This window comes from Lepidochelys kempii, chromosome 4 (genome assembly GCF_965140265.1).
Source record: "Lepidochelys kempii isolate rLepKem1 chromosome 4, rLepKem1.hap2, whole genome shotgun sequence".
Lineage (NCBI taxonomy): Eukaryota > Metazoa > Chordata > Testudines > Cheloniidae > Lepidochelys > Lepidochelys kempii.
Window position 1 is genome coordinate 138,724,465 of NC_133259.1, and position 24,732 is coordinate 138,749,196.

The window sequence follows — 24,732 nt, forward strand, 5'->3', positions numbered from 1 at the left end:
TAGTCTCTAAGGTGCCACGAGTCCTCCTTTTCTTTTTGAGAATACAGACTAACACGGCTGTTACTCTGAAACCTGCTATGTGGAAGGCAAGGGTGCAGGTTAGGGGTCACTTGATTTCCCCAGGGGGAAGAGCTGGCTGCTTTCCAGTCCTGTCATGCGGCAGGAGAGGAGCAGCCTAGAAACAGGAGCGTGATTCTTAATCAAAGCTCAGCCCTTTGAGCAACCGCCCAAGGTGTCGGTGGCAGAGCTGGGAATCCAGCCCTCCCTCTGGGAAAAAACTGCTCATTGCAGCTGCCGAGCAAACTGCGCTCCTCCTCTGAGGGCCTAGCTCAGCCGCTGAGCTTCTGCCTTCGTACGCACCGAGCCAAGAGCCTCCGTCTCGCCGGCACACAACGTCCACATTCCGTTCCAATCCAAGCAGGATAGAAACACACGGGATGCAGATTGCAGACTGATGGCTAATCAATCACTGGCATCAAGTAACTGGAACAGGGATGTTCAGGGGGAAGGTAGCCCCTGGGGTATTTACGCAATCAGCCCCCGCTCCCTGCATGCCCAGCTGCTGCCTCTCGGCATCAATCCCCCCTCCAGCAGCTGCCACCATCCCAGCCTCTAACCTTAGGACTGGGGGGCAGAAATGGGGGCCCTTTGGAGCTTCCCTGTCTGGCCAGAGGAGGGCGCTGTCGAGAGACGGTGAGCCCTTCCCCTCTCTGCGAGTGCTCTCCAGAGCCGACCCCGGCTTTGGAAGGTAACTAGGTGGATGCTGCTGGAATTGCAGGCCTGTGCCGAAGAGTCTGGAGATTTTCTTCAGTAACCCCTTCTTGCCAACCCCACAGCTCAGCTCAGGGAAGCCCTGGGTTTATCGCGGAGGGCCAGATTCTGCCAGCTGGCTCTCAGGCTGGGCTCAGCCGTCACTCTTGCCTCTGGGGCCCCGCCAGTCCTGGGCAAGTCCACTGCTCCCCACAGGAGTTGGGCTCACTCCCTGGGTTCTCTCTCGATCCAGTTACCTCCAGTCCCTGGCACTGCTCCCCAGAGCCAGCTGCAAGATCCTGACGGTGACCAGACACCCAGAGCAGTATCTGTCTGCCCTAAAAGGGGAGGGAAGGCTGGTCACTTCCCCAGGCTGGGCTCTCCTGACTGCTGGGCCTCTTCTCTTGGGCAAGTTTCCCTCTGCTCTGTGGCCAGCTTCACCTTTTGAAGCTCCCCTTCTCCAGACCCAGCACACGCTGCAGGAGCACACCGAATTGGCACTGCCTGATGTTAGGCTAGCTGGCAGTGGGACAGGAGCGTGTCCCATCACACCCTCATGTACATGGCAGCTGCCGGCTGAAGCCACCCACATGCTACAGATCCACAGGCAGTATGTTTATGGTTATCCCTTTCTGAGCCAATCCAATTTTCAGGGTGTTGGGGCTGTTTTCATTGGGAGATTTGATGATGGAATCAGGTCTGTTCTTTAGTGCAATACTGTCTATTTGCAAAAGAATGTATGAAGTCCTTTTTCTCTGAATACAGAAGGAATCAAAAAACAGGAGACTGATTCACAGTTACAGGCCTCTTCCAGCCAGCACTTTGCCCAAAAGCTCTCTCTTTTAGCTTTTTTTCCCTCGGTGTCATGCTATCATGGCTTCCCTGTGGATTCTTTGCTCCTTCCTTCTCTCTGTTTCTCTGCTGATTCTCTCACACAGAGACACACAGCTCCACCAGTCAATGCCCCAGCTCCTGCATTTGCTATATCAGTCTCCATTCTCTGCTTCTACTCAAGCATTTCCATGTGCCCAAGCTTAGGGTGGAGGCTGCTATGGTTTGAGCTAGCTGGTTCCCTTAATGAGCTTGACTGGTTCTTACATGTATCCTGAATGAAGGTTTGCAGCAAGGCCCACCAACTTCACTCCAGCTTTTCCCAGCCTTCCCCCACTAGCATAACCACACATGCCCCAGAGTCATCAGCGGGGCTCAAAGATGCAACCTTCAGCACAAGCCTCTGGCAGTTGAGCTGAAGCAGCAGTTCCCGAGGTGTGGGTAAGCAGCAGGCTCTTCTCTCTGCAGAGCAGCTACAAGAGAGAGACATGAGCACCCATGCTCCATCAGCCCCCTTGACCCCACAGTTCCTTGGTATTTAATTCAATGGTTTAAGGGCAGCTCCCTCCTGTTTTTCTTCTGCCTCCGTCCCTCTTATATCTGCAGCCCAGGCCCTGTTAAAAAAAGCTGATGATAGTGTTTCACCTCCTTCAGCGCCACCATCACCAGAGGACCTCAAAGCACTTTACTGGTTTATCGCCAGTGCTCCTCTGAGAGGAAAGGAAGAGTTATTGCCCCCGTTACAGATGGGCAAACTGAGGCACAGTGCGAGGCCGTGGCTTGCTCAAACCAAGTGAGTAAGTCTACAGTTGACCCTAGTAAAGATCCCCGCTGCCCCCCAATCCTATGCCTTAACCTCAACACCATCCTTCCCCACCAAGGTGCATTACCTTGCTAACAGCAGCTGTACTAGATTCTACAGTGAATTTGTGGGGGGGGGATGGAGGGTGAGAAAACCTGGATTTGTGCTGGAAATGGCCCAACCTGATGATCACTTTAGATAAGCTATTACCAGCAGGAGAGTGGGGTGGGAGGAGGTATTGTTTCATATTCTCTGTGTGTATATAAAGTCTGCTGCAGTTTCCACGGTATGCATCCGATGAAGTGAGCTGTAGCTCACGAAAGCTCATGCTCAAATAAATTGGTTAGTCTCTAAGGTGCCACAAGTCCTCCTTTTCTTTTTACACTGAGCCAGTGTTTCATCTCAAGCACACTGGCGTAAATCTGCAGCATCCCCCTGCCCCTGACTTCAGTGAGACAAGCTGTGAGGTATGGCGCTGCAGAACCTAATGAAGAGGCCTTTTCCTGTGATCTGCAGAACCAGCTCTTCTCCTGCTTCAGCACCTTCCAAAGCAAGTCACTAGGTGCCCTCCCCTGCTTGGCGATTTTCAGATGGGCTCTGTTAGTGGTGGTTGCTTCATTTAATCTGAAAGTAACATCCCAAAGACTGAAGATACAGGTCCATACCTCTTATGGCCAGCACTCTGCCCAAAAGCTCTGTACGCCGCGGGGCAGGCATGGGGATAGGTCTGGGCGGAGTTGTGCAGGGTTTTGTTGACAAGAACAAGAAGCTTGAACTGGTTGCGGAAGATCAATGATTTTGGGGGTCATCATGCCCAACACCAAACCAGGCAGCAATTCAGGTGTCACATGCGCATCTGAATGTGACTGTCAATTACAGCATGCTCCTCGGTACTATTTACTATTTGTGAAGGACAGACAGTGGGCTCAGTGATCCCAGCCAGAGGATCCCACAGCCGTTAAAAAAAAAAAATCACATAGGGACTGAAATGCAGCAACCTCTGGGGTGGGACACCACAGCCATTTACCAGTACGCAGGGACACTGTGCAATAGTTTAGGATGGGAAATGAAGAGGAGTATTTTGTTCTGCCGAGGAGGAATGTGTGTAAAAATAATACGGAACGAACCAGATTTCGGTTCATTTCTGGTCATGACACTCGCAAAACTTGCCATGAGGGTTCTTTAATGACCACAGATGGTCAGGATCCCAGGGAGACTCCAGCCTGAATCCGCAGCATAAACGTGTTTTCCTTTAAAGCAGGGGTCTCAAACACACAGCCCGCAGAGTTATTTGCTGCGGTCCGCCGAGCTCCCCGCACCCCCACCCCAAGTTACTTCCTGCGACCACCAAGCTCCCCTCCCCCGCTACCCCTCGTCCCCCAAACGTGCCGTGTCCCCGCTCCTCTGCCTACCTCCAGGTGCTTTCCACCGCCAAACAGCTGTTTGGTGGTGCTTAGCGCTTTCCAGGAGGGAGGGGAAGGAGCGGGGAGCTGCGCGGTCAGGGGAGGAGGCGGAGAAGAGGCGGGGATTTGGGGAAGGGGTTGGAATTAGGGACAGGGAGGGGGCGGAGTCGCGGGACTTTGGGGAAGGGGTTGGAACCGGGGCGGTGAAGGGGTGGGGCCTCATGGAAGGGGTGGAGTGGGGGTGGGGGCAGCAGGTGGGGTGGACCCACTGTGCTAGTCCTCATGTGGCCCTCGTGGTGATTTGAGTTTGAGACCCCTGCTTTAAAGCACCTGGGCTACAGCACAGACGCTGCCTTACCGGAGACGCCGCAGGTATGCTGCTTCCCTCACACCTCCACCATCCAATCAATCTTCTTTGAGGGGTACGTGGCTAGTTAATGCCAGGACTTCACCACCCCGCTGGATCAGGAATAACTCAGCCCAGGGCAGGACATAAGGGGCACCTATGACATAGCAGAGCAAGCCTGGTGCTGGTAAATCAGGACTCCTGGGGCCTATCCTTACCCCTGCCACCAACGTGCTGCTTTGCTTTGGGCAAGTCATTTAACTGCTCCGTGCCTCCGTTTCCCTTTCTGCAAAATGTTTGCCCACATTTGTAAAGTACTTAGAGATCGACAGATTCATGGGTTTTAATGAACCATAGCCCAGGCCAAAGACCCTCATCCAGGGATTCCTGCAAAAAAGTTCACTAACTCTTAATTGAACTGCAGATTATTTTTTAGAGACATCCAGTCTTGGATCTAAAGGCTTGAAGTGATGGAGGAGAGGTGCCGAGAAGGGCTACTCGGAGGCTCAGGGGAATGGAAAGACCCTGCCTTACCAGCAGAGCCTAAGAGCTTGGCTTGTTTAGCCTGGCAAAATGCAGAGGGGTGGAGAGTTAGATGGGCCCATGGTGCCCGTGCTCCAGGAATATTCAGGGCTCCACCAATGTTCGGGGCCAGGTCTCTCCCCTGGCCCCACCTGACACCCCCACGCGCCTCCTGGCCCCACCGGCCGCCCCCAGGCGATTTAAAAGGGCCCGGGGGCCCCCAGCCACCGCTACTGGCAAAGCAGTGGAGCTAAGGTGGGCTTCCCGCCCGGCCTCGCTCTGCACCGCTCCCGGAAGCAGCTGGCACATCCCTGAGGCCCCGGGGGGCGGGGGTTCATGTCTCTGCAAGCTGCCCTCGCCCAGAGCGCCAACTCCACAGCTCCCATTGGCCGCCGTGAACTGTGACCAATGGGAGCTGTGGGGGCGGGGCCTGCGGGCAGCGGCGCACAGAAACCTCCCGGCCCTTCCCGCCTAGGAGCTGCTGCCACAGGGATGTGCCGGTTGCTTTCGGGAGCCACCTGAAGTAAGCGCCGCCTGGTCGGAGCCTGCACCCCTCCTGCACCCCAACCCCCTGCCCCAGCCTAGAGCCTGCACCCAGCACCCAAACTGCCTCCCAGAGCCCGACTCTGCAACCCCTCCTGCACCCAAATTCCCTCCCAGAGCCCATCCCCTCACCCCTTCTGCACCCCAACCCCCTGCCCCAGCCCACACCCAAACTGCCTCCCAGAGCCCGACTCTGCAACCCCTCCTGCACCCAAATTCCCTCCCAGAGCCCATCCCCTCACCCCTTCTGCACCCCAATCCCCTCCCCCAGCCCAAAGTCAGCACCCCGCACCCAAACTCCCTCCCAGAGCCCACACCCCTCACCCCCTGCCCAGAGCCCACACCCTGCATCCAAACTCCCTTCCAGAGCCTGCACCCAGCACCCCCTCCGGCACCCCAACCCCCCTGCCCCAGCCCAGAGCCCACACTCCTCATGCACTCAAATACCCTCCCAGAGCCTTCGACAGGTGTGTGGGAGGGGGGCAGGATTTGGACCCATTCTGGGCACCACCAAAAATTATACAAATTTTTTTTACAAATTTATACAAACTGCCGTCCCTGAAAATGCAGGGTGAGAAGGAATCGGATTGCTCTCTGCAAATACTTCAGGGAGGGAGAAGAGCTGCCAAAGCTAGAAGACCATGTTGGAAAAAGAACAAGTGGCCAGGAGTAAACTTCGGCTGGAAATTAGGTTTCTAACTCTCAGAGGCGGGAGGTTCCAGGACAGCTTCCCGCTGCACTGGGGCAAATCACCGAACTAGTTTAAAGATGGAGCGTGAGAAGCTTATGAACCGAATGATAAGAGGGGGTTGCCTCTGAGAACAGGGGACTGGATGCTATGACCCAGGAGGGCCTTCCAGTCCCGTGCAGAATCCACCATGGCGCTAGGTACCTTCTATGGTTGATTACCCCCCAGCCTTGTTTCCAGTTTGAGTTTGAAAAGCATGATCATCACCAAGACTCCACCAACCCCCTGGTGCATGCAGCCTTTAGCCCTAGTGATGGCGTTTCTGGGTGCTAGTCAGTTTGTGCAAAGGGGAAAAGGAAAAGGAAAAGCCTTTCGCGTGAGGCACAAAAACAATAGCAGTGACTCAAATGCCAAAGGCTTCCCAAAAGGTTTGCCTGATGGTTTTTCTTCCCCTCCTTCCGTCTGTTCGTCACACACAGCGTTCACTATGACTATATATGGTCACTGTAATTCCAAGCAGATTCACAGAATCCGAATGCATGTAAATCCCAGCGCTGCGATCCAGGCTTGTGAACCTGGTAGCCAGGCTTAGGGGTGGGCCAAAATTTAGGTTTTGTTGTTGTTTTAAAGAATTTTACAAAGATACTTTAATGGGCTGTTTGTTTTGCTTTTCAGAGAGCAATTCAGAGGAAACCTGGCTTGGGGAGGGAGTGAATTGACACGTTCCCCTCTGATGTTTGCAAACCAAGACCCTGGCCCCGCAAGCCACATGCTTAACTTTTATGCACTTCAAGGCATCCCACTGAGTTCAGTGGAACTACTCACCAGTCATAAAGATCAACAAGTGTGAGTCTTTGCCAGACTATGGCTCAAGACCTCACACCTGAAGCTGCTCTGCCTACATACGTGAGCCCAGGATGGGGGCCCAATACATTGCCGCCTTGGGCCAGTGCCCAAGCATACCTCTCAGCCTCGCGAGGACCTGCCTGAGCCCCAAAAGGAGAGACACACAGAAGTTACTCATTCAGGAAACTGAAATTGCTGTAGGATCTTTCCTTGAGCATAAATAACCGGCCCCCATTCAGGAAAACCTCCCTGTTCAGCAGGGCATTTAAGCGGGTGCTTAACTTTATACATGTGCTTAAGCCTCAGAGACGTCAAGCTCACTGCTCACATGCTTTCCTGAATCAGGATCTCTGCCTGTGTCTTAGTTTCATGCTTCCTTATTGCTGATGGAAGTTATTGCCACCATGAAAAGCGAAGTGGCACCAAATCTGCATGGAAGGCAGGTATGTTTGGGACTGATTGCAGAGACATTTGAGAGGCAGGCCTATGAGAGTCCCCAAGGGAAACTGACTAGAAACGAACGTGAAACTGACCACATTCTTTCAAGTGCCAAGTCCAGAGACATGGGAAAGAGCAAAACAGGATAAATAATGAAAAGGTGGTTCCTAAAATTCTGCCTGTTTTAACCCAAATTTGAGTCCCAATCCTGCAAAGAGATCTGCCTCTGCAGATCCAGTAACAGCCTGGGGGACCTGTTAGCTCCCCACACCCAATGGGTTTTTGATCTTTAAAAACAAAATTAAATGTTGCCCCTTTAAATATATTTCAAAAATAAAGACCCATCTACACTTTAATTAGGGACTCAGATATTAGGGCATTGGAGACCACAGACAGCAGTGGGAACAAAGACATACCTACATATACACAGCCATGCCATATTTACCTGTATGGCATGCAAAAATCCACTGGGACCTTTTATTACCGACCAGGGTTCCTAACTCCGTCTCTCCATTTCTACCACGACCTTAGCGGTAGTACCGAGCACCATGTACAAGAATGCAGAAAGTAGCCTGTAAAGCAGAATTCATGCCCGATCCTCAGCTGTCTAATTAGGAAGGTCTTGGGCCAGATCCTCAGCTGGTCTAAATCACCAGAGCTCTACTGATTTCAATGAAGGTGATCTACAGCAGCGGCAGACCTGGCCCATAACTTTTCCCTTTGATGTTTATTCTGCGGGGGGGGGGGGCTGTATTTGTGGCAGCCCTTCACCTGGGTTGATGAAGACGGCATCACCTCATCAGTGCCCTGAGCTTTCAGTAAAGTGACCATTTAACAACATAACCTGGGAAACTCTTCATCCTCCCCCACCTATACAGGGAAAACCTTTCCCCCCACACCCCGCCTACTAGCAAAAACTGCCCCGAGTTAGTAACACGCTTGATTCACGTAGGAAAAAGGCTTTTCTATAAACCTCCCCTCACCCACCGGCTAGCAACAGTTCAGGTAGATCGGCTTCTGGAATTGTAAACCCCCAACCCGAGTAAAACCACAAGCCACAGCTCGCATGCAACAAAACCCATCACTAGTGAAATCCTACTAGTTCATCAGCACATTGTGCGTATCCTCCCCGTACAGCCCCTTGCGTCTCCTAGACTGGAAGCCCTCCATATTCTGTCCCTTTAGCCCAGATCCATGTTGATGAACCCTTGTGCCCATGCAGACTGCAACTGAAGTCCATGGAGCTCTATGTGGGCACAAGGGGTCACCCATGAGACTCTGGCAGCATGACCTAGTGGATAGAGAACTAGGGGGCGAGGAGACCTGGGTTCTATTCCCGGCTTCTCTACCAGCCTGCTGGGTGACCTTGGGCAAGCCACTTTACCTGCCTGTGCCTCAGTTTTCCCATCTGTAAAATGGGGGTCAGGATACTGACCTCCTTTGTAAAACACTTTGAGCTCTCCTGACGCTAAGAGCTAGGTCTTATTATTACTTGTTGATTCAGCGCCCTGCACAATGGAGCTCCGGTCCCGCCTGGGGGCTAGGGGCATTCCAATAATAATCAGGGTTTTATCCAGGCTCACTGCCGGGGTATTGGAGCACTGCAGGGCCTAGACGCACACCAGACAGGAGCAGCCGGGCTGACAAATTTAAGATAAACGGACTTCAAAACATGAAAAGGTGCTGGGAGCCGAGGTGCCAAGGCAAGGAAGGACAGGAAAACCCAGGGCAGGTGTCTCCAGCAGCGTCTCTCTGTCTGGATTCACACCCAGGATAGAGCATCTACACTGGGGGGGGCTGCATGGAAACATCGGGGAGCAGGGGAGTAGAAACAGGAATCCCCTCCACAGAGACCGGTGCCTACCCGGGGTCGATCCGTCGGCTGCAGCCAGGGCCCCCGGACTCACACCGGCGCCCCCCGGGATCAGACCCGTCTCCTTGCCAGCGCCCCGGGGGGGGCTGATCTCTGCCCAGGGCTGCTGCAACTTAACCAGAGCCTGCACCCAGGGAGACCAACAGCAGGGGAGGGGGCTGTTCCCCGGCTGCCCCCCCAAAAAACCCCTCCCCTGTAAGAGCGGCCATGGGGGTCGGGTGCCCTGTCCCCCCCGGCACCCCCTCACCTCGGAAAGTCAGGCTGGCCACCGGGTCGCTCTGCTTGTCCCGCTTCTCCAGGTTGGGGAGGCTGGAGGCTCCGTGCAGCCGGCAGCGCAGCATGGCTCCGCCGGCCGGGGGCGCAGGGCGGGGAGACCGAGCGCTGCGGCGGGGCGGCGGCGAGTGGGGCGCGGGACGAGCGGCTGCGGCGCCGGCCCCTGGAGCGCCTCGGCGCGGCCGGCCGGGAGGCTGCGGGCAGCCGGTCCCGCCAGCATCCGCCCCGCCGGCGCGGGGCGCACGCAGCCGCTTGGGCCAGCAGGGGGCGCCGCTGAGAGCCGTGGGCGGGGCCTGGGAGCGGGGCTCAGCAGCACCTGCTGCCGGCCACGGACCAGCCCGGGGGCGACTTCCCCGCCTCTTTGGCTAGCGACCGGCCCGCGGCTACTTCCCCACCTCCCCGGCTAGCGACCGGCCCGCGGCTACCTCCCCGCCTCCCCGGCTAGCGACCGGCCCGCGGCTACTTCCCCGCCTCCCCGGCTAGCGACCGGCCCGCGGCTACTTCCCCGCCTCCCCGGCTAGCGACCGGCCCGCGGCTACTTCCCTGCCTCCCCGGCTAGCGGCTACCTCCCCGGCTAGCAACCGGGCCGGCCGGCCCGCGGCTACTTCCCTGCCTCCCCGGCTAGCAACCGGCCCGCGGCTACCTCCCCGGCTAGCGACCGGCCCGCGGCTACCTCCCTGCCTCCCCGGCTAGCAACTGGCCCGGCCGGCCCGCGGCTACTTCCCTGCCTCCCCAGCTAGCGACCGCTCTGGCTGGCTAGTGGCTACCTCCCTGCCTCCCCAGCTAGCAACCGGCCCGCGGCTGCCTCCCTGGCTAGCAACGGGTCCAGCCGGCCCGCGGCTACCTCCCCGCCTCCCCGGCTAGCAACGGGTCCAGCCGGCCCGCGGCTACCTCCCCGTCTCCTCGGCTAGCAACGGGTCCAGCCGGCCCGCAGCTACCTCCCCGTCTCCCCGGCTAGCAACGGGTCCGGCCGGCCCGCGGCTACCTCCCTGCCTCCCCGGCTAGTAACTGGTCTGGCTGGCTAGTAGCTACTTCACTGCCACCGTAGCTAGCAACCGGTCCAGGCAGTCTGTGGCTACTTAACTGCTACCCTGGCTAGCAACCGGTCCAGCCAGCTAGCAGTTACTTCACTCCTACCCTGGCTAGCAACTGTTCTGGCCAGCCTGCGGCTACGTCACTGCCACCCTAGCTAGCCGATCTGTGGCTACTTAACTGCCACCGTGGCTAGCAACCGGTCTGGCCGGCTAACGGCTACTTCAGTGTCACCCTGGCTAGCAACCAGTCCGGCCAGCCAGCAGCTACTTCACTGCCACCCTGGCTAGCAACTGGTCTGGTTGGCCAGTGGCTACTTCACGGCCACCCTGGCTACCAACCGGTCCGGCCAGCCAGTGGCTACTTCACTGCCACCCTGGCTAGGAACTGGTCTGGCTGGCCAGTGCCTATAATACTGCAACCCTGTCTAGCAACAATCCAGTCATCCAGTGGCTATTTAATTGCTGCCCTGCCTAGCTACATCCAAAGAGCAACTATCTCCCATCAGTGCAATGTTCTTTAGCAATTCAGCTGCCTGGGGCTAGCAATAATTGCAATCTGTGGGCCTGATTCTACTATTCCTTCTGTGCATGGAACTCCCATTGACGCCAATAGGGGGTTCTGTGCATGGAAATCCTGCAGGATCTGTCCCCTTTCTAGCCACAATCCAACAGGCAGATTGCCTCACTAATTCAGGCTTTGTAGCTAACAAGGTGGACAAGCCGGTCAGGTCGCTGGCCTTCTCCTCATTTGATTTTCCTTTTGACAACTGAGCACAGAGCTTTAAAGAACATTAAAAAAGATGCACAATGGAGCATGGGCACAGCCTAAGGAAGCAGTGGAAAGGCAAATGCTGATATAAGTTGTCTATTGAAGGTATTTTTAAGGTACCAATCAATCCCCTTTGACGTCTAAACCCCAGTAAGGATTAATAATCCTTGGCCCTTCTCTCGTCCATCCCAGGACCAAAGAGCACTTTGCGAACAACAAAACCTCACAGACTCTCTTCCCCAGGTGAGGCATCCAGCCACTTGGTGGAACTAATCTGACGCAAGGTGTGCGGCCAATAAGCGTAACATTCAGGTAGCCAGTGCCAGGTTTGCCAGTCTCAAGGATGAAAGTGAAAAACCTTCAGAGCTAAACTCCAGGGCTGCTACAGCTTGAGCTGAAGAGACTGTACCATGCTCCCCGCCTGTGGGTCAGGTGGGATACGTAGGCGACATTGACTAGTAGGTCACACAGACCAGGCCCCAGAGCCTCCAGATACACACGGAGATTGACTCCATGGCTCCAGACAGTCTTTGCACATGAATGAGAGATGCTAGGAAATAAGATAAGGCCTACTTGTGGCACCTTAGAGACTAACCCATTTATTTGAGCATGAGCTTTCGTGAGCTACAGCTCACTTCATCGGATGCATACCATGGAAACTGCAGAAGATCTTTTTATACATGCAAACCTTGAAAAAGTGGGTGTTTATCACTACAAAGGGTTTTCTCTCCCCCCACCCCACTCTCCTGCTGGTAATAGCTTATCTAAAGTGATCACTCTCCTTACAATGTGTATGATAATCAAGGTGGGCCATTTCCAGCACAAATCCAACAGGAGAGTGGGATGCACCCCAAAAACATCTTCTGTATTTTCCACTGCATGCATCCGATGAAGTGAGCTGTAGCTCACAGAAGCTTATGCTCAAATAAATGGGTTAGTCTCTAAGGTGCCGCAAGTACTCCTTTTCTTTTTGCGAATACAGACTAACACGGCTGCTACTCTGAAACCTAGGAAATAAGATGTCTCCTGATTTCCCGTGGGATGCTCTTCACCCAGCAAGGACCGTATTGTGCTTTGCCTCAGTTTGGGTGGCCATGAGGAGTTAATGGGACGCAGCGCAGAAGAGTCTGCTAAGCGACTAGCCATGAATTTGGGATGAGAACGTTTCTAAGGGCTACCTGGCTCCCCCATTCCCACCAAGTGGTTTCTTGATCTTCTTTAAAGGGTTGTGTTCAGCTCCTGGGAGAGAGGCAAGCAAGGGGAAGGAACTGGGAGCAGCTGACAATCCGGCCATGGAGGAAGCGATGTTGAAATGCACTAGCCAGACGTACAGTTGCCTGAATTATTGCTAACAAGGGATAGCGAACGTGCATGGGCACCGTGAAAGGCCTATAGTCGAGAATGGCTTGAATTGCTAAAACACAGCCCCAGGACACCCCCTGCTGGGTGAGCGTGGGGTGTGTATTCCTGGCAGGATAAAACAATTTTTCCTGTAGCAAAATTCCCTCCAGTTCATGCAGTGCAAGTGATCTGTATGAACCAATCTGCCTGGATAATTAGTTACATCCCCCCAATCAAGATGGAACACCTCTCAAACATTAATTATGTACCCTCCTGTGTGGTCGGGATGTAGTAATACTTGGATGGTAAGCTCCTCCAGGAAATGGACGGTTGTTTTGTTCTGTGTTTGTACAGCATCTCGCACAATGGAGCCCTGATCTACCACTGGTCAAATAAATAATTATTAACTTCAATTTTCATATGGGGAAACTGAAGCAGAAAGAGATGTAGTACCCTGGCCAATGTTACAGAGACTCTACAAACCAGGAATTAAACTCATGAGTCCTAAGCCTTAACCATAAGGCCATGCTTCCACTCTAGTGTGGCCCTGAAAGCTGAACCTCCATAGGTCTCAATCCAATAGGCCTGGCTCCCTCTGATCAGCGATGCATGTAGCAATCAGGGGAGGATATTACAGGGGGTGGGTGAAATTCTCCCCAATGCAGAGGGCCTAGAGAAGGGCCCACAATATATGGCTCTAACTCTCTAAAAATGGCACCAGTTGGGGCCACAACTGTCCTCTCCAACACACACCAAGCCAATTTGCTATGTTTACAAGTCAGGAGCAGGCTTTTCTGGCGGCCGGCCCCACCAGGTCCCCTGGGGGTCTGAGAGCCGAGAGGGGAGCCTTCCATTCTCCCCCCCACCCCCGGAATGAAAGGTGAAGCAGGCCCTCAGTGACACTTGCCCGTGTCTCTGCCTTCGATGGGGTGGCACAGCTGGAACTGACTGGAACGTAGCAAAGAATTGTGTTGCTGGTAAACAAGAAGAACTAGATCCCGGCTCCCTCCCCAGTAGCTGGGCTGGCCTGGGAGGTCTAATGGATTGAACGCAGCAGAACTGGAATTAATTTGCAAACTGGACACCATTAAATTAGGCTTGAATAAAGACTGGGAGTGGATGGGTCATGACACAAAGTAAAAACTATTTCCCTATGCTAATTTTTTTCCCCTACAGTTACTCACACCTTGTCAACTGTTTGAAATGGGCCACCCTGATTATCACTACAAAAGGTTTTTTTTTCCCTCCTGCTGATAATAGCCCACCTTAATTAATTGGTCTCATTACAGTTGGTATGGCAACCCCCATTTTTCATGTTCTCTGTGTATATATATATCTTCCTACTGTATTTTCCACTGCATGCATCTGATGAAGTGGGTTTTAGCCCACGAAAGCTTATGCCCAAATAAATTTGTTAGTCTCTAAGGTGCCACAAGTACTCCTCGGTTTTTTTTGCTGATACAGACTAACATAGCTATCACTCTGAAACCTCTTTTGAACAAGAGTCAAGACAAGAAGGAATTTTTAGTCGAGTGGGTTTCCTAGAAATATTTGGGAGAAGGGGAATGCAAATAACCACCTCCAAATCCATACTTTTGAAACTACACCCTAAGGAGAAACCCACTGTCTACTAATTACTTATTGCCAGGACCAAAGACCCAATGAATGACAGACTTATTTCTAAGTGTGTTTGTTCTGAGCTCCTAGCTGTTATGAACTTGTGACCACAGACGCATCCTTGTGTGGGGTTTGAAGGCTTGTTCACCTACCAGAGGCCTTGTGGGACTTGCGGTGATCTCTGGCACACGTATTAGCATGAGTGTTGGTTCGCTGATTGTTTTGGGTGTAATGCTCTTCCCTTAAGAATTAATGTGCTTGCTTAGGAAGAGCAGGGTGGTAACTTAACCGTGGGTATTTACGCTGTTTATAGCCTCTGAGGAAGGAAGGCAAAGCCGGCCTGCTGAGGCAGTCTGTGTCGCTGGGGAATTCAGAGTGTAGGCAGGGAACTGTGCAGCCTGCAAAAACCCCAGGCAGGAGAGAAAGAGACATGGGTCTCTGGCCAGGAGAGGTGGCAGCTGGGAGACTGGAAGCCTAGAATGGGTACACGGGCCGCACCGTGAAGGGGAAATACAGGTGCAGTCACCCTGAACTGTAACAGTAACTATTAAAACATGGCAACTAAATAGAGTCTTTATACTAAATCTCCTGGTTAGTGAAAAGGAGCAGTGTGATATGCTATATCCATACCCATTTATTTAAGCACTTATACAGCTCAACTTACATTACTTCAGATTCTTAATGTTTACATTCACTCTTATTTTAGGAAGGGGAGACGGATACATTTCTTATTGACTAGATGATGATTAATTATTTTACTTGTGATTTTCATCCGTCTCTCTGTGGCTGAAAAGTCAAGGTCAAAGCCAAATGCGCAAAAGTAACATTTTAATTTTGTTTTATGAAATAAAATAACCTTAAATAGGCTGGTTTTCAAAAAGGTTTATCAAAATTTTATCAAAAATGCTGCTCCTGTGGGAAACGAACTGATTAATGAAACCCAGGAAGCATTAGCTGTAGTTAGTAAAATGAACTGATTATTTCTGAGCACTACAGGTGGGATCCACCAACCCCCAGATTTAGATCCACAAAGCTCCCACCAGACCCTGTAGGGTCCTCAACTCACTCAGCAGCTAAGTTTTCAGGATAAAACTTCCCTCTGTACAGAGGTTTCTGCCTCTGGGCACGTACGCTGCTGCTCCCTTTCGGCATCGGGACCCCCATCTCTCGCCTAAGCCCAGAGCGATTCGTGAACCTGGGTGAGATGGGCAAGCGAACGCCTGTCCCTCCTGCAGGGTAGAGGCCGGCTACAAGCCTGGGTCCCATCCAAGCTCCCAGGGCTGGAGGAGGAAGGGGCACTGGTGGGGCCCCACTGTCTAACTTTTAGCCTAGCGGTTAGAGCACTCAGCTGGGATGTGGGAGCCCTGGGTTCTACTCCCTCTCGCTGAGCTCTGGGCTGTTCTGCTGTGGGGCTCCTTCGGTCTCTCCTGCTGAAGCTGTTCCGGTGTGGATAAATAATGAAAGAGGGACTGGTGCCGGAGCAGCCCACCTAAGCACTGGGCTAGAGACGTTCTGTGCTCCAGCCCACTGACTATTTCTCCATAGTAGAACAGCCCGGGGGCTAGTAAGCAAGAATACCCCACAGCTCAGTGGTTAGAACATGCTCCTGAGCGGTGGGGGACCCTTGTTCAAATCCTGCTAGAGGGAGCAATTAAATCTGGGTCTCCTCCGACCCAGGGGAGTGTTCTGGGCACCGCCTCCCCTGGCTGTCTTGTGAGGGACGAGGCCAGTGCCTAGCTCATCCCACCAAGAAAGGCCATAGGTAGCCCACTAAGCAGAGGTGCAAAAAGAAAAGGAGGACTTGTGGCACCTTAGAGACTAACCAATTTATTTGAGCATAAGCTTTCGTGAGCATCCGATGAAGTGAGCTGTAGCTCACGAAAGCTTATGCTCAAATAAACATTAAGTCTCTAAGATGCCACAAGTCCTCCTTTTCTTTTTGCAAATACAGGCTAACACGGCTGTTACTCTGAAACCTAAGCAGAGGTGGGAAACCTACGTCCGGGCTGCCGGGAGGTGCCTAGCTCCCAGAGAGGGTGGGGCTTAGGACAGACCCCTTTCTGTCAGTGTCTCCCATGGGCTAGCTCAGGCTGGCTTGTGTGGATTGGCTAAGGTTCCTGTCTTTCCACATTCATTGCATTGGGAGCCTGGGATCCTAACTCAGGCTTTGTGGATTGCAGTGATTTTCCCTTAGGCACCACAATGCTGAGCCCTGCAAGTCCCCTTGTGGATCTGGGCCCAGGTCCTTCAAGGTTTTAGAACTAGTCGATCCCTCCTCTCACACCTAGTGTGCGTTCATGGATTGGAGGTGGAAAACAAGGTTTCCTGCTTTTACAACTCCCCGTTGGTTTCTTAACTGTGAATGAAATAGTCATTGAACTGAGCCAGCTGAATAAACTGAAATGACAAAGCTACTGCTCTCAAAAGCTAGTTCAGCCCCTTCAACAGCCTCTGGTTCCAGGTCCTGAGCCGGTGAATTCCCCCGGTTCAGCCATCGGACAGTCTTTCAAACTTGGCAGCAAATATGTACCCCTTAATATTATTTTTGTATTTCATTTAAATAATATTAATGGCATACATTAAGTTTAGGTCTTAACATAAGTTGTCAGTTTCAAATTTAGTTTTAAACAGGTTTAGTTTAAAAAAAATAAAAGCCTGTATTTAATTTAAATAGAATAGCCTATTTAAATTTAAAAATCTGATTTTTTTTTACTTTAAAAATGTTTTGACGTTTCTCCACCCTGGGTTCAATGAGAGTCTCATCCGAAGCCGTTTGCCCTCCAGAGGCGTCTATGTTAAGTTCAATGGGCTTTGGATCAAGTCCTCATAGATTCCAAGGCCAGAAGGGACCACTGTGACCATCCAGTCTGTCCTCCTGTATAGCACAGGCCAGAGACCTGCCCCCAAATAATTCCTAGAACAACATCAAGTCTTGGTTTAAAAATTGTTCGTGATGGAGAATCCACCACAACCCTTGGTAAATAGTTCCAATGGTTAATTACTGTCACTGTTAAAAATGTACACCTGCCAGCCTGAATGTCTCTGCCGTAAACGTTCAGGCATTGAACTGTGTTATACATTTGTCTCCTAGATTGAAAACCCATTATTAAATATTTGTTCCCCATATTGATACTTACAGCCTGTGATCAACTCTCCCATTTACCTTCTCTTTGTTAAGCTAAACAGATTGAGCTCCTTGAGTCTACAACTATCAGGCAGGTTTTCTAATCCTTTCATCATTCCCGTGGCTCTTTTCTGAACCCTCTGCAATTTATCAACAACCATCTTGAATTGTGGACACCAGAAATGGACACAGGACTCCAGCCGCCATTTCACCAGTGCCAAACACAGAGGTAAAATAACCTCTCTACTCCTACCTGAGATTCTCCTGTTTATATGTCCCAGGAGCACATTACCTCTCTTGGCCAGAGGGTCCTGAGAAAAGGAGTGATTTTTATATTTCAGCTGTTGGAAACAATTAGGGTTTTGTTTGTTCGTTTTTATTTAATAAACTCAAATGCTCAGTAATCGTTTGTGAGAAATTAGGGTTTTGTTAAAATTCAAACACTTTTCCCCACATGCACTGAGCACGCTCACAGTTCACATCACCGAGGCCTCCCAAGGATCATCCAGCAAAACCCAGGAAGGCCAGACAGGAGTTTCCCGACACTACTAAGGTAGAAAAATAAAACAAGCAGCAACATTACCCTTCCAGATCTCCTTCTGCCCACGTCAGGAAAGCAGAGAGTAAAGGAAGAAGGGATGGGAAGCACACACCTATTTCCATTTTCTTTGCAAGGCACATTTAATAAGGGAAAGAAACAGAGAAGCAAAGCAAAAGAAATTAGAAACAATGGCAGGTAATGAAATTATTCTTTAAACGATTAAAGTGTCTTGAAGGTTTCCTTTGAATTCTGTCACACAGCGCAGAGCACAGCTTTGGAGGCAAACCCGTCTATAGTTCCCTTCATTGGACCTACACTGTCTGTCTTCCAATCCTTTGGAATTTCCGTAGTTTTCCAAGGTTTGTTAAAAATGAACATTTGAGGCTCAGAGAGCTCCTTGCATGTAAATTATTGGGGCAGTATTAATAATTGTTCTTTCCAGAAACCAGCTGGAATTTCAGCACATCACAAAATGGATTTAAAGTAAGAACGCGAGAGGGAGCGTGCACAAGCAAAGTGTTCCTGGAGGCAGGAATCTCCGGCCTGATTTTCAGAAGTGCTCCCCACGCCCCACTGAGATGGGCAGCCATGAGCGCTCAGCACCTCTGATAATCAGACTCTTCTTGTACAAGATACACACTTTGCAACATCACCAGGAAGAGCAGAGTGGGGAAGGATCTGTTAGCTCCCCCGGTCCCTCTCCTGGCCAGGGCAGAATTGTCTCCTATTAAGCGTTTACTGCACTTGGGTTTCAAGCATCCCAAGTGATGGGTTCCTGTCTGCTCCCCTTTGAGACATGAATCCACACCCCACTGTCCAGAAGGCACTGCTGATATTCACTCTCAGTTTGCCCCTTCTTAATTCCATGCCATTACGGCTCCAGTGCCTTCTAAGGAGGGAAAATATCCCTTCCCTCCTTGGTGTTTGCCCGTCTGAGCCGTGGACGCTGGTCTCGCATCCCCGCCCCCTTTGGCGTGGTTCAGCCAATCATTACAGATTCAGCTCTTCCAGGTTTGCCTCATCCCTACCCTCAGCCTCCTTGGCTATTTTATGGCTCAGCTGTGGGGGGAGGATCTGGTGGTTAGCGCATTAGCCTGGTACTTTAAACACTGGCATGCGATTCCCCAGGCTGCTATAGGTGGCCTGGGAGACCTTGTGCCAGTCGGTTGGTCTCTCCGTGACTCAGTTTCTCTAGGTGTATAGTGGGGAGGATAGCCTTTCCCTGCTTCACAGGGGCAGGGGGTGAGGATAAATACATGAAAGCCTGCTGAGATACCCCAGTCACAGGGGCTGGTCAGACAGACATCTCTGATCTCCCTCCACTCGGTCAGGATTTTTCTGCTGATGGGAAGCCCAGAGCTGAGCCCTCAGATTCCAGGCGTGCGGGTCTCAGTGTCACGGCTTTCCAGATTCCTCCTTCATTCACCCCGAGCCTCTCCTGTGGGGCCTGCTCCCCTGCCCAGGGACTGGCTGCAGTTTTCCAGCTTGAACCTCCTGGTCATTTTCTGCTGGAGTCCCTGGTCTCTGCAGGCCCCTTTGGTTTATTTCATAGATTCATAGATACTAAGGTCAGAAGGGACCATTATGATCATCTAGTCTGACCTCCTGCACAACGCAGGCCACAGAATCTCACCCACCCACTCCTGCGAAAAACCTCTCACCTACGCCTGAGATATTGAAGTCCTCAACTTGTGGTTTAAAGACTTCAAGGAGCAGAGTATCCTCCAGCAAGTGACCCGTGCCTCACGCTACAGAGGAAGGCAAAAAACCCCCAGGGCTCTGTTCTCTGTCCTCGGTTGCAACTCCTCCGAGTGCAGCCTCATCTGCACATCTTAGTAAAGTGCCATTACTCCCTTTTCCAGATCCTCAGTGAAGACGGTGCCTAAGGCCACACCTGACCCCGGTCGCCGCCCTCTACTAGGCGTCTTCCTCCAACTACGGACAACGCTGGCTGCCCGGCCCCCTGCTCACCGCCAGTTCTCAAAGCCACAGGCTGCGGCTCGGCCTGAAGCCCTGCCTCTCTCAGAGGATTTGCAGGGGTAGAACAGCATCCGTGCAGTTCGGCCAGTACAGCCCCCTAATGCAGACCTGCTGCACGGATGGAAAGCAGGGTTTCCGCTGTGCAATTTGCTCTGGTCAATGGCTGGATGAAGCCATGCTGGTATGCGCCTCGCTTTACATCAGCGCATCAGGTCACACGAGGGTCCTGAATCTCTGTTTCTCTAAAGCAGCCGGGGCTGAAGGCACTTTGCAGTCAGTTTCTCATGTCAGTGTTCAGGAGGCAAATAGAGCTGGTCGGAACATTGCGGGGGTCTCTGAATGGGTGAGGAAACACTCTGCCGTGACTCACGCAAAGCGGAGACGTGCACCCGGGTCTCCATCCACCCCAGCTGCTGCTCTAACCACTAGGCCACTGCGTCCTGAATCAAACCCCTCCGCTTTTCTGCGCAAAGGGGTCATTTCAACACAGTTCAGTTGTCACAAAAACGTTCAAAAGCGTTCGGGTTTGCTCCAGTGTAGAATGACACGACCTCTGAAATCCCACTCAGCTCCCCACAGCTGCACATCTTACACCCAGGCCCCATTTGCACCCCTCTGGCAAGGGAAAGGGGCCTTCCTAAAGTAGTCGTTGGTGGCACTTCCTCCCGCCTCCAGCCCTTTAGTACGAGGAGAGTCATGCAAAGGGGGCCTAGTATAAACGAGCAACCTCTAGCAGAGAGAGCAGCCCTGTGCCAGCAGTCGTGAAGCACGGCCTCAAGCTGGGGGAGCCACAGGTTCCAACAGCAGGAGCCCAGGCGGCTTCGGTCCAGGACACCGACCTCTGCCGGAGACACATGCAGCCCCTGGCAAGAAAGGCTTCCTGAACAGTAACTGGGGTGAGACACTGTTAGTAAAACAAAGCTCATTTCCAAGTATCTGGATCCTTCCCTCCCTTCCTGGATCTGGATCCTTCCCTCCCTTCCTGCGACCACGAATCTGCGGGCCACTGGGAAGTCAGCCAGCCAGGGTACAGCAGACATGCATTCCAGGTCTGTACAATTTTTTACATTCCATGATGTGGTTCAACCCAAAGGATCCCAAAGTGATTTGCAAGCAAACTGCTCTACACCTCGTATCCCAGGGATCGCTTCTGCCATCGCTGCTCAGATGTCCAGCCCCTGCTTAGCTGTAAACTTTGGTCCGCCACTGAAGTGCAACTGTCTCTGGGGTGGAACACACAATGTTACTATGCATCAGAAGGTGAAGAAAAGTACTAGTGATGTTGTGGAGGAAATTTGGGTACCAGAATGTAGTTATCCACAGTGTGTTGTGGTCAAGAAACCAAGACTTATGCTGCTATTCTTATGAAAAGTACCGTAGGACTTGCAATGATCACAAGTGGCCAGGATCTCTGCTTCGTGTCTCATCCAAAATACAGCCCCTCAGCGTTGATCATCTAAGGAGCTTAAATGGCCCCAGTACTGTAGTATGTCAACACCTCAGATCTTTCACTCCCAAGATCCTTGGGAGATAGGGGAGTGCTTGCACTCCCATTGCACAGAGAGACTCAGGTCACACAGCGAGTCTGTCGTAGAACCAGGACTCGAACCCAGACCGGCACTAACCACATCCTTCCTCCCTCGGAGATAACAGTGGCCCCCCTACAGTCTCATCTACAGCCTTCCCTGCAGAGCGCTGCCTCTTAGCACTGCGCTCAGCGCTGACTTTGAGGGGAGAGCGCCCCGTGCTGAGCACCCACGCTGCTCTCTGCGGCACATCGGTGTTCCTTCGGCCGCTCCCGACCACGCACTGGCCTGGGCTGTCCCTTCCCTGCTCAGCTGTAAGCTCTGATGGGCTCCCCTCCCAGGCTGGGGTGGCTGCAGGACACAGAAAGGGCTTGCGGGGAGGGGGTGGGGGGGGTTGTGAGCTGCTAGCTCATCCTTGAAGCCCCACTAACAATTGCTGGGTCCTGAGGCGAGCAAGAAAGCAGGGAAAACGTGTCCCCAACACCCACGAGCCACCTGGGCCCCTCCTGTTCCAGGAAACTAAAATAAATGTCCTGACGGAGGCACAGAGGCAGAAAGCTCCAAACGCCACAGCTGGGAAGAGGTTGAAGGCTAGGCCGCAGAACAGGCCTGTGTCATTCAGTGCTGAGAGAGAGAAACAAACGCCGCAGGACGGAGTCCAGGACAGGCTCTGCCAGGCAAATGAAACTGCCGAAGCTTCCCGAGTGCAGGGGAAGAGCAAGTCCTGTCCCTCCCCAGCACCGTGGGGGAGATCAGACCCACTTCCACCTCCAGCGACCTGCAGCGACTGCAGGAAGCTCCGGGGGTGCTGAAGGCAGCGCAGGAGTGACGGTGGCAATCCAGTGACCCCCCCCAACAGCCTTGTGACTCCCCCCACGACCCCCTTTTGGATCGGGACCCCCCCAGTTACAACACCCTGAAATTTCAGATATAAACATCTGAAATGTGAAACTGACTAATTTTCATAGCCTATGGCGTTGAAATTGACCAGAATGGAGGGTGAATTTGGTAGGGCCCTACCCATCTGGCAGGGGGCTGCCAGACCACTAGTCCTTCCACTACGCCCTCGCAGCACTAAGATCAGATCCTCTCTAGCCATATTCCCCATGGATCTGCCCCAGCAGTCACCAGCCTTCCAGCCAGAGACAGGCTGGGACTCCCTGTCACCACTCCTGAGCATCATGCCCCGTGTTCTGCCCCCAGATGCTGGGAGCTCTGCAGGCATTGAGGCCCGACAGGGAGGTAGGAGCTTCATGGATCGTGTGTGCACTGAATGCACATTGGCACAGTGCTCACTGCCCAAACTCCTACCTCCTGTCCCAGCATGCAGTCGGCCCGGTATAAAGCCCTGGCTGGGTTCTCCAGACAGAGGGGTGTCTCTTCTTTGGTCATTCCAGAGTCCTGGAGAGCGAATGTCCCCAGCACATGGCACCGTAGCCATCTCCCAGGTACCTTGCACTCCCACAGTGCCCTCCCTCCGAGGGGCTCAATGCACTTTGCAAACGTTAGCATGGTCTCCCAACCCCATGGAGGCTGGGGGAAATCTCTCCCAATTAACAGAAGGGAAACTGAGGCACGGAGACAGTGGAATGACCTGCCTGTGGTCACAAAGTGAGTCACTTGCATAGGTGAAAGATAAAACCCAGGTCCCCACTTCCCAGGCTTTAACCACTCGGCTATGCCTTCTATCTAATTGCTCTCTCTCTCTCTCTCTCTGCAATCCTACCAGAAAGTCTCCCATGTGTGCTTTGCTGTAATGATTCAAACTCATTAGAAGTGAAATTCACCCCCGTGCTGGGGCCCTGGCCCCTCTTAAGTCCCTGGTGGAACCTATCTGGCTGCAGGATCTGTGTGCAAGGTCAGTTTCCTCCTATCAGAATCAAGTGGATCAATTCTCAGGAGCAGAGACTTTTCACTGGGCCAAGGAGGGCCCTGCAGCCACAAAGAGGGGGTTATAAATAGCGTGAAATGATCTGGAGGCTTTACCAGATGCTGTTTTCTTGCATCGTCATAGACTCGGTTCTAGCAGAGACGCTGGGACCGGGGGGGCTATGCAGAGGCCTGGCGAGAAGTCTCAGAAACACAGTGGGAATAAGTGGGCTGAGGCACAGGGAAATTTGAACGCAACATGGGAAGACCCAGAACGATTTTAGACATGCAGGTCCCTTCTGTGCACTCCAGGGTTAAAAGAAAGAGAGGTACAGTAACTTGATCTAGAAACCACAGGCGTGTGTCTCTGCAGCCTGGAAAAATCCCCAGGATAGACCGTTAGCTCAAAGCCCAGGATTTTCCCTCCCTGTTAGGGCATGATCCCAAGAGGTGCTCGGTTCTCACTGAAGCCAACAGAAGCACTCAGCATCTCCCAGGATTGGGCCCTTGAAGCTTCGAGACACAATATTCTACAGCTAGGGAACAGAGTGAACCCCCATCCAAGCCCCAGGCGCCTGGGAGAACCTCCATCCATCAATCAGTTCTAATATGTATCCTTCACAGGATGCAACCTTAATTCTTCAACGTCCAGAAACCTGCCGCCGGGTTCTGCTCTCAGACACACCCATGCCTCTGCTAACCTCCGTGGATTTACTCCAGTCTAAAGCAGGACCTGGTCCCAGGGTTCTGCTCCCCTCTCTGCCCCAGAATGAGCCTCCTGGGGCAATTCAGGCTGCTTTTCTGCACCTCGATTTCCCGCTTGTAAAATGGGGACAATGGCACCAGAGGGGTTTGTGGGCTTTCATTCATCAGGGCCTGGGGAGCCATGGGTGGGCGGGGCCAGAGAATGACCAGAAAGAAGGGGCAACATGATTCTTCTGTCCAACAATGAAGCTTTCCCCTTCGGTTTTAAATGCTTGTTTCCTCCCAAAGGAAGCAGGAGGGGAGAGGTTCCGTGTTATTCCCCAACTGGCAGTGCCAGCTGCAGAATGCTCCTCCCCTGCTTCGCCAACACTCAATCCCTTCCTCCCGTTCATGGTGCCTCCTGCTATCTCAGGGCTCTTACCTTCAAACACCACAGAACAGTAAGAGTCACTGATGTCTGTATCCGGTGTCTGGACATTTTCAGCATGGAGAACGAAAACCCTGAGCATTCCTTCAGCCGGGGATGGGCTTGCCTGCTTCACTCTGGGATGGTTTATGTCCCTGCAGCCAGCCCTGTCTCCCTTCTGTTCCCTCAGCCATATGAGTGGCTGGCACATTTATACTTGTCAGAGGGACAGCGAAGCAGCTCTTAAAGGGGAAGGGACCCATTTGAATTCAGAGTGTATAAAGAAGGACCCTCCTGCTCAAAGGAGATGCCAGTCAGTAACTGGTTAGTTCAATAAACTCTTTGGGGCAGGAACTGTGTCTGCCTTGGGGTGTTTATTGCAGTTCCCAGGTTTGGTTAGACATATTCCTGAAGGTTTCAGCCTATGGCATAATCTTTAATTAAAGTAATCTTTCATTTAATTCAACCTTTCCAGGTGACTGTACCCCTTTCAGGAGGCTGATTT

At 52.5% G+C, this 24,732-nt stretch overlaps 1 protein-coding gene across 4 annotated transcripts in view; it reads right to left on the bottom strand.

Moving 5' to 3' along the window:
* Window positions 1-24,502, bottom strand: part of DYSF (dysferlin) — a 304,075-nt gene extending 279,573 nt beyond the window's left edge. For 3 of the 4 annotated variants that reach the window (XM_073343024.1, XM_073343025.1, XM_073343023.1), the window contains exon 1: window positions 24,243-24,502. In XM_073343024.1, coding sequence (XP_073199125.1) covers window positions 24,243-24,438 — 196 coding nt within the window. In that variant the 5' untranslated portion in view covers window positions 24,439-24,502. Of the gene's footprint in view, window positions 1-9,289; window positions 9,439-24,242 lie in introns of those variants that run through there. The other variant, XM_073343026.1, reaches the window with a different exon arrangement.
* Between the last annotated feature and the right edge of the window lie 230 nt (window positions 24,503-24,732).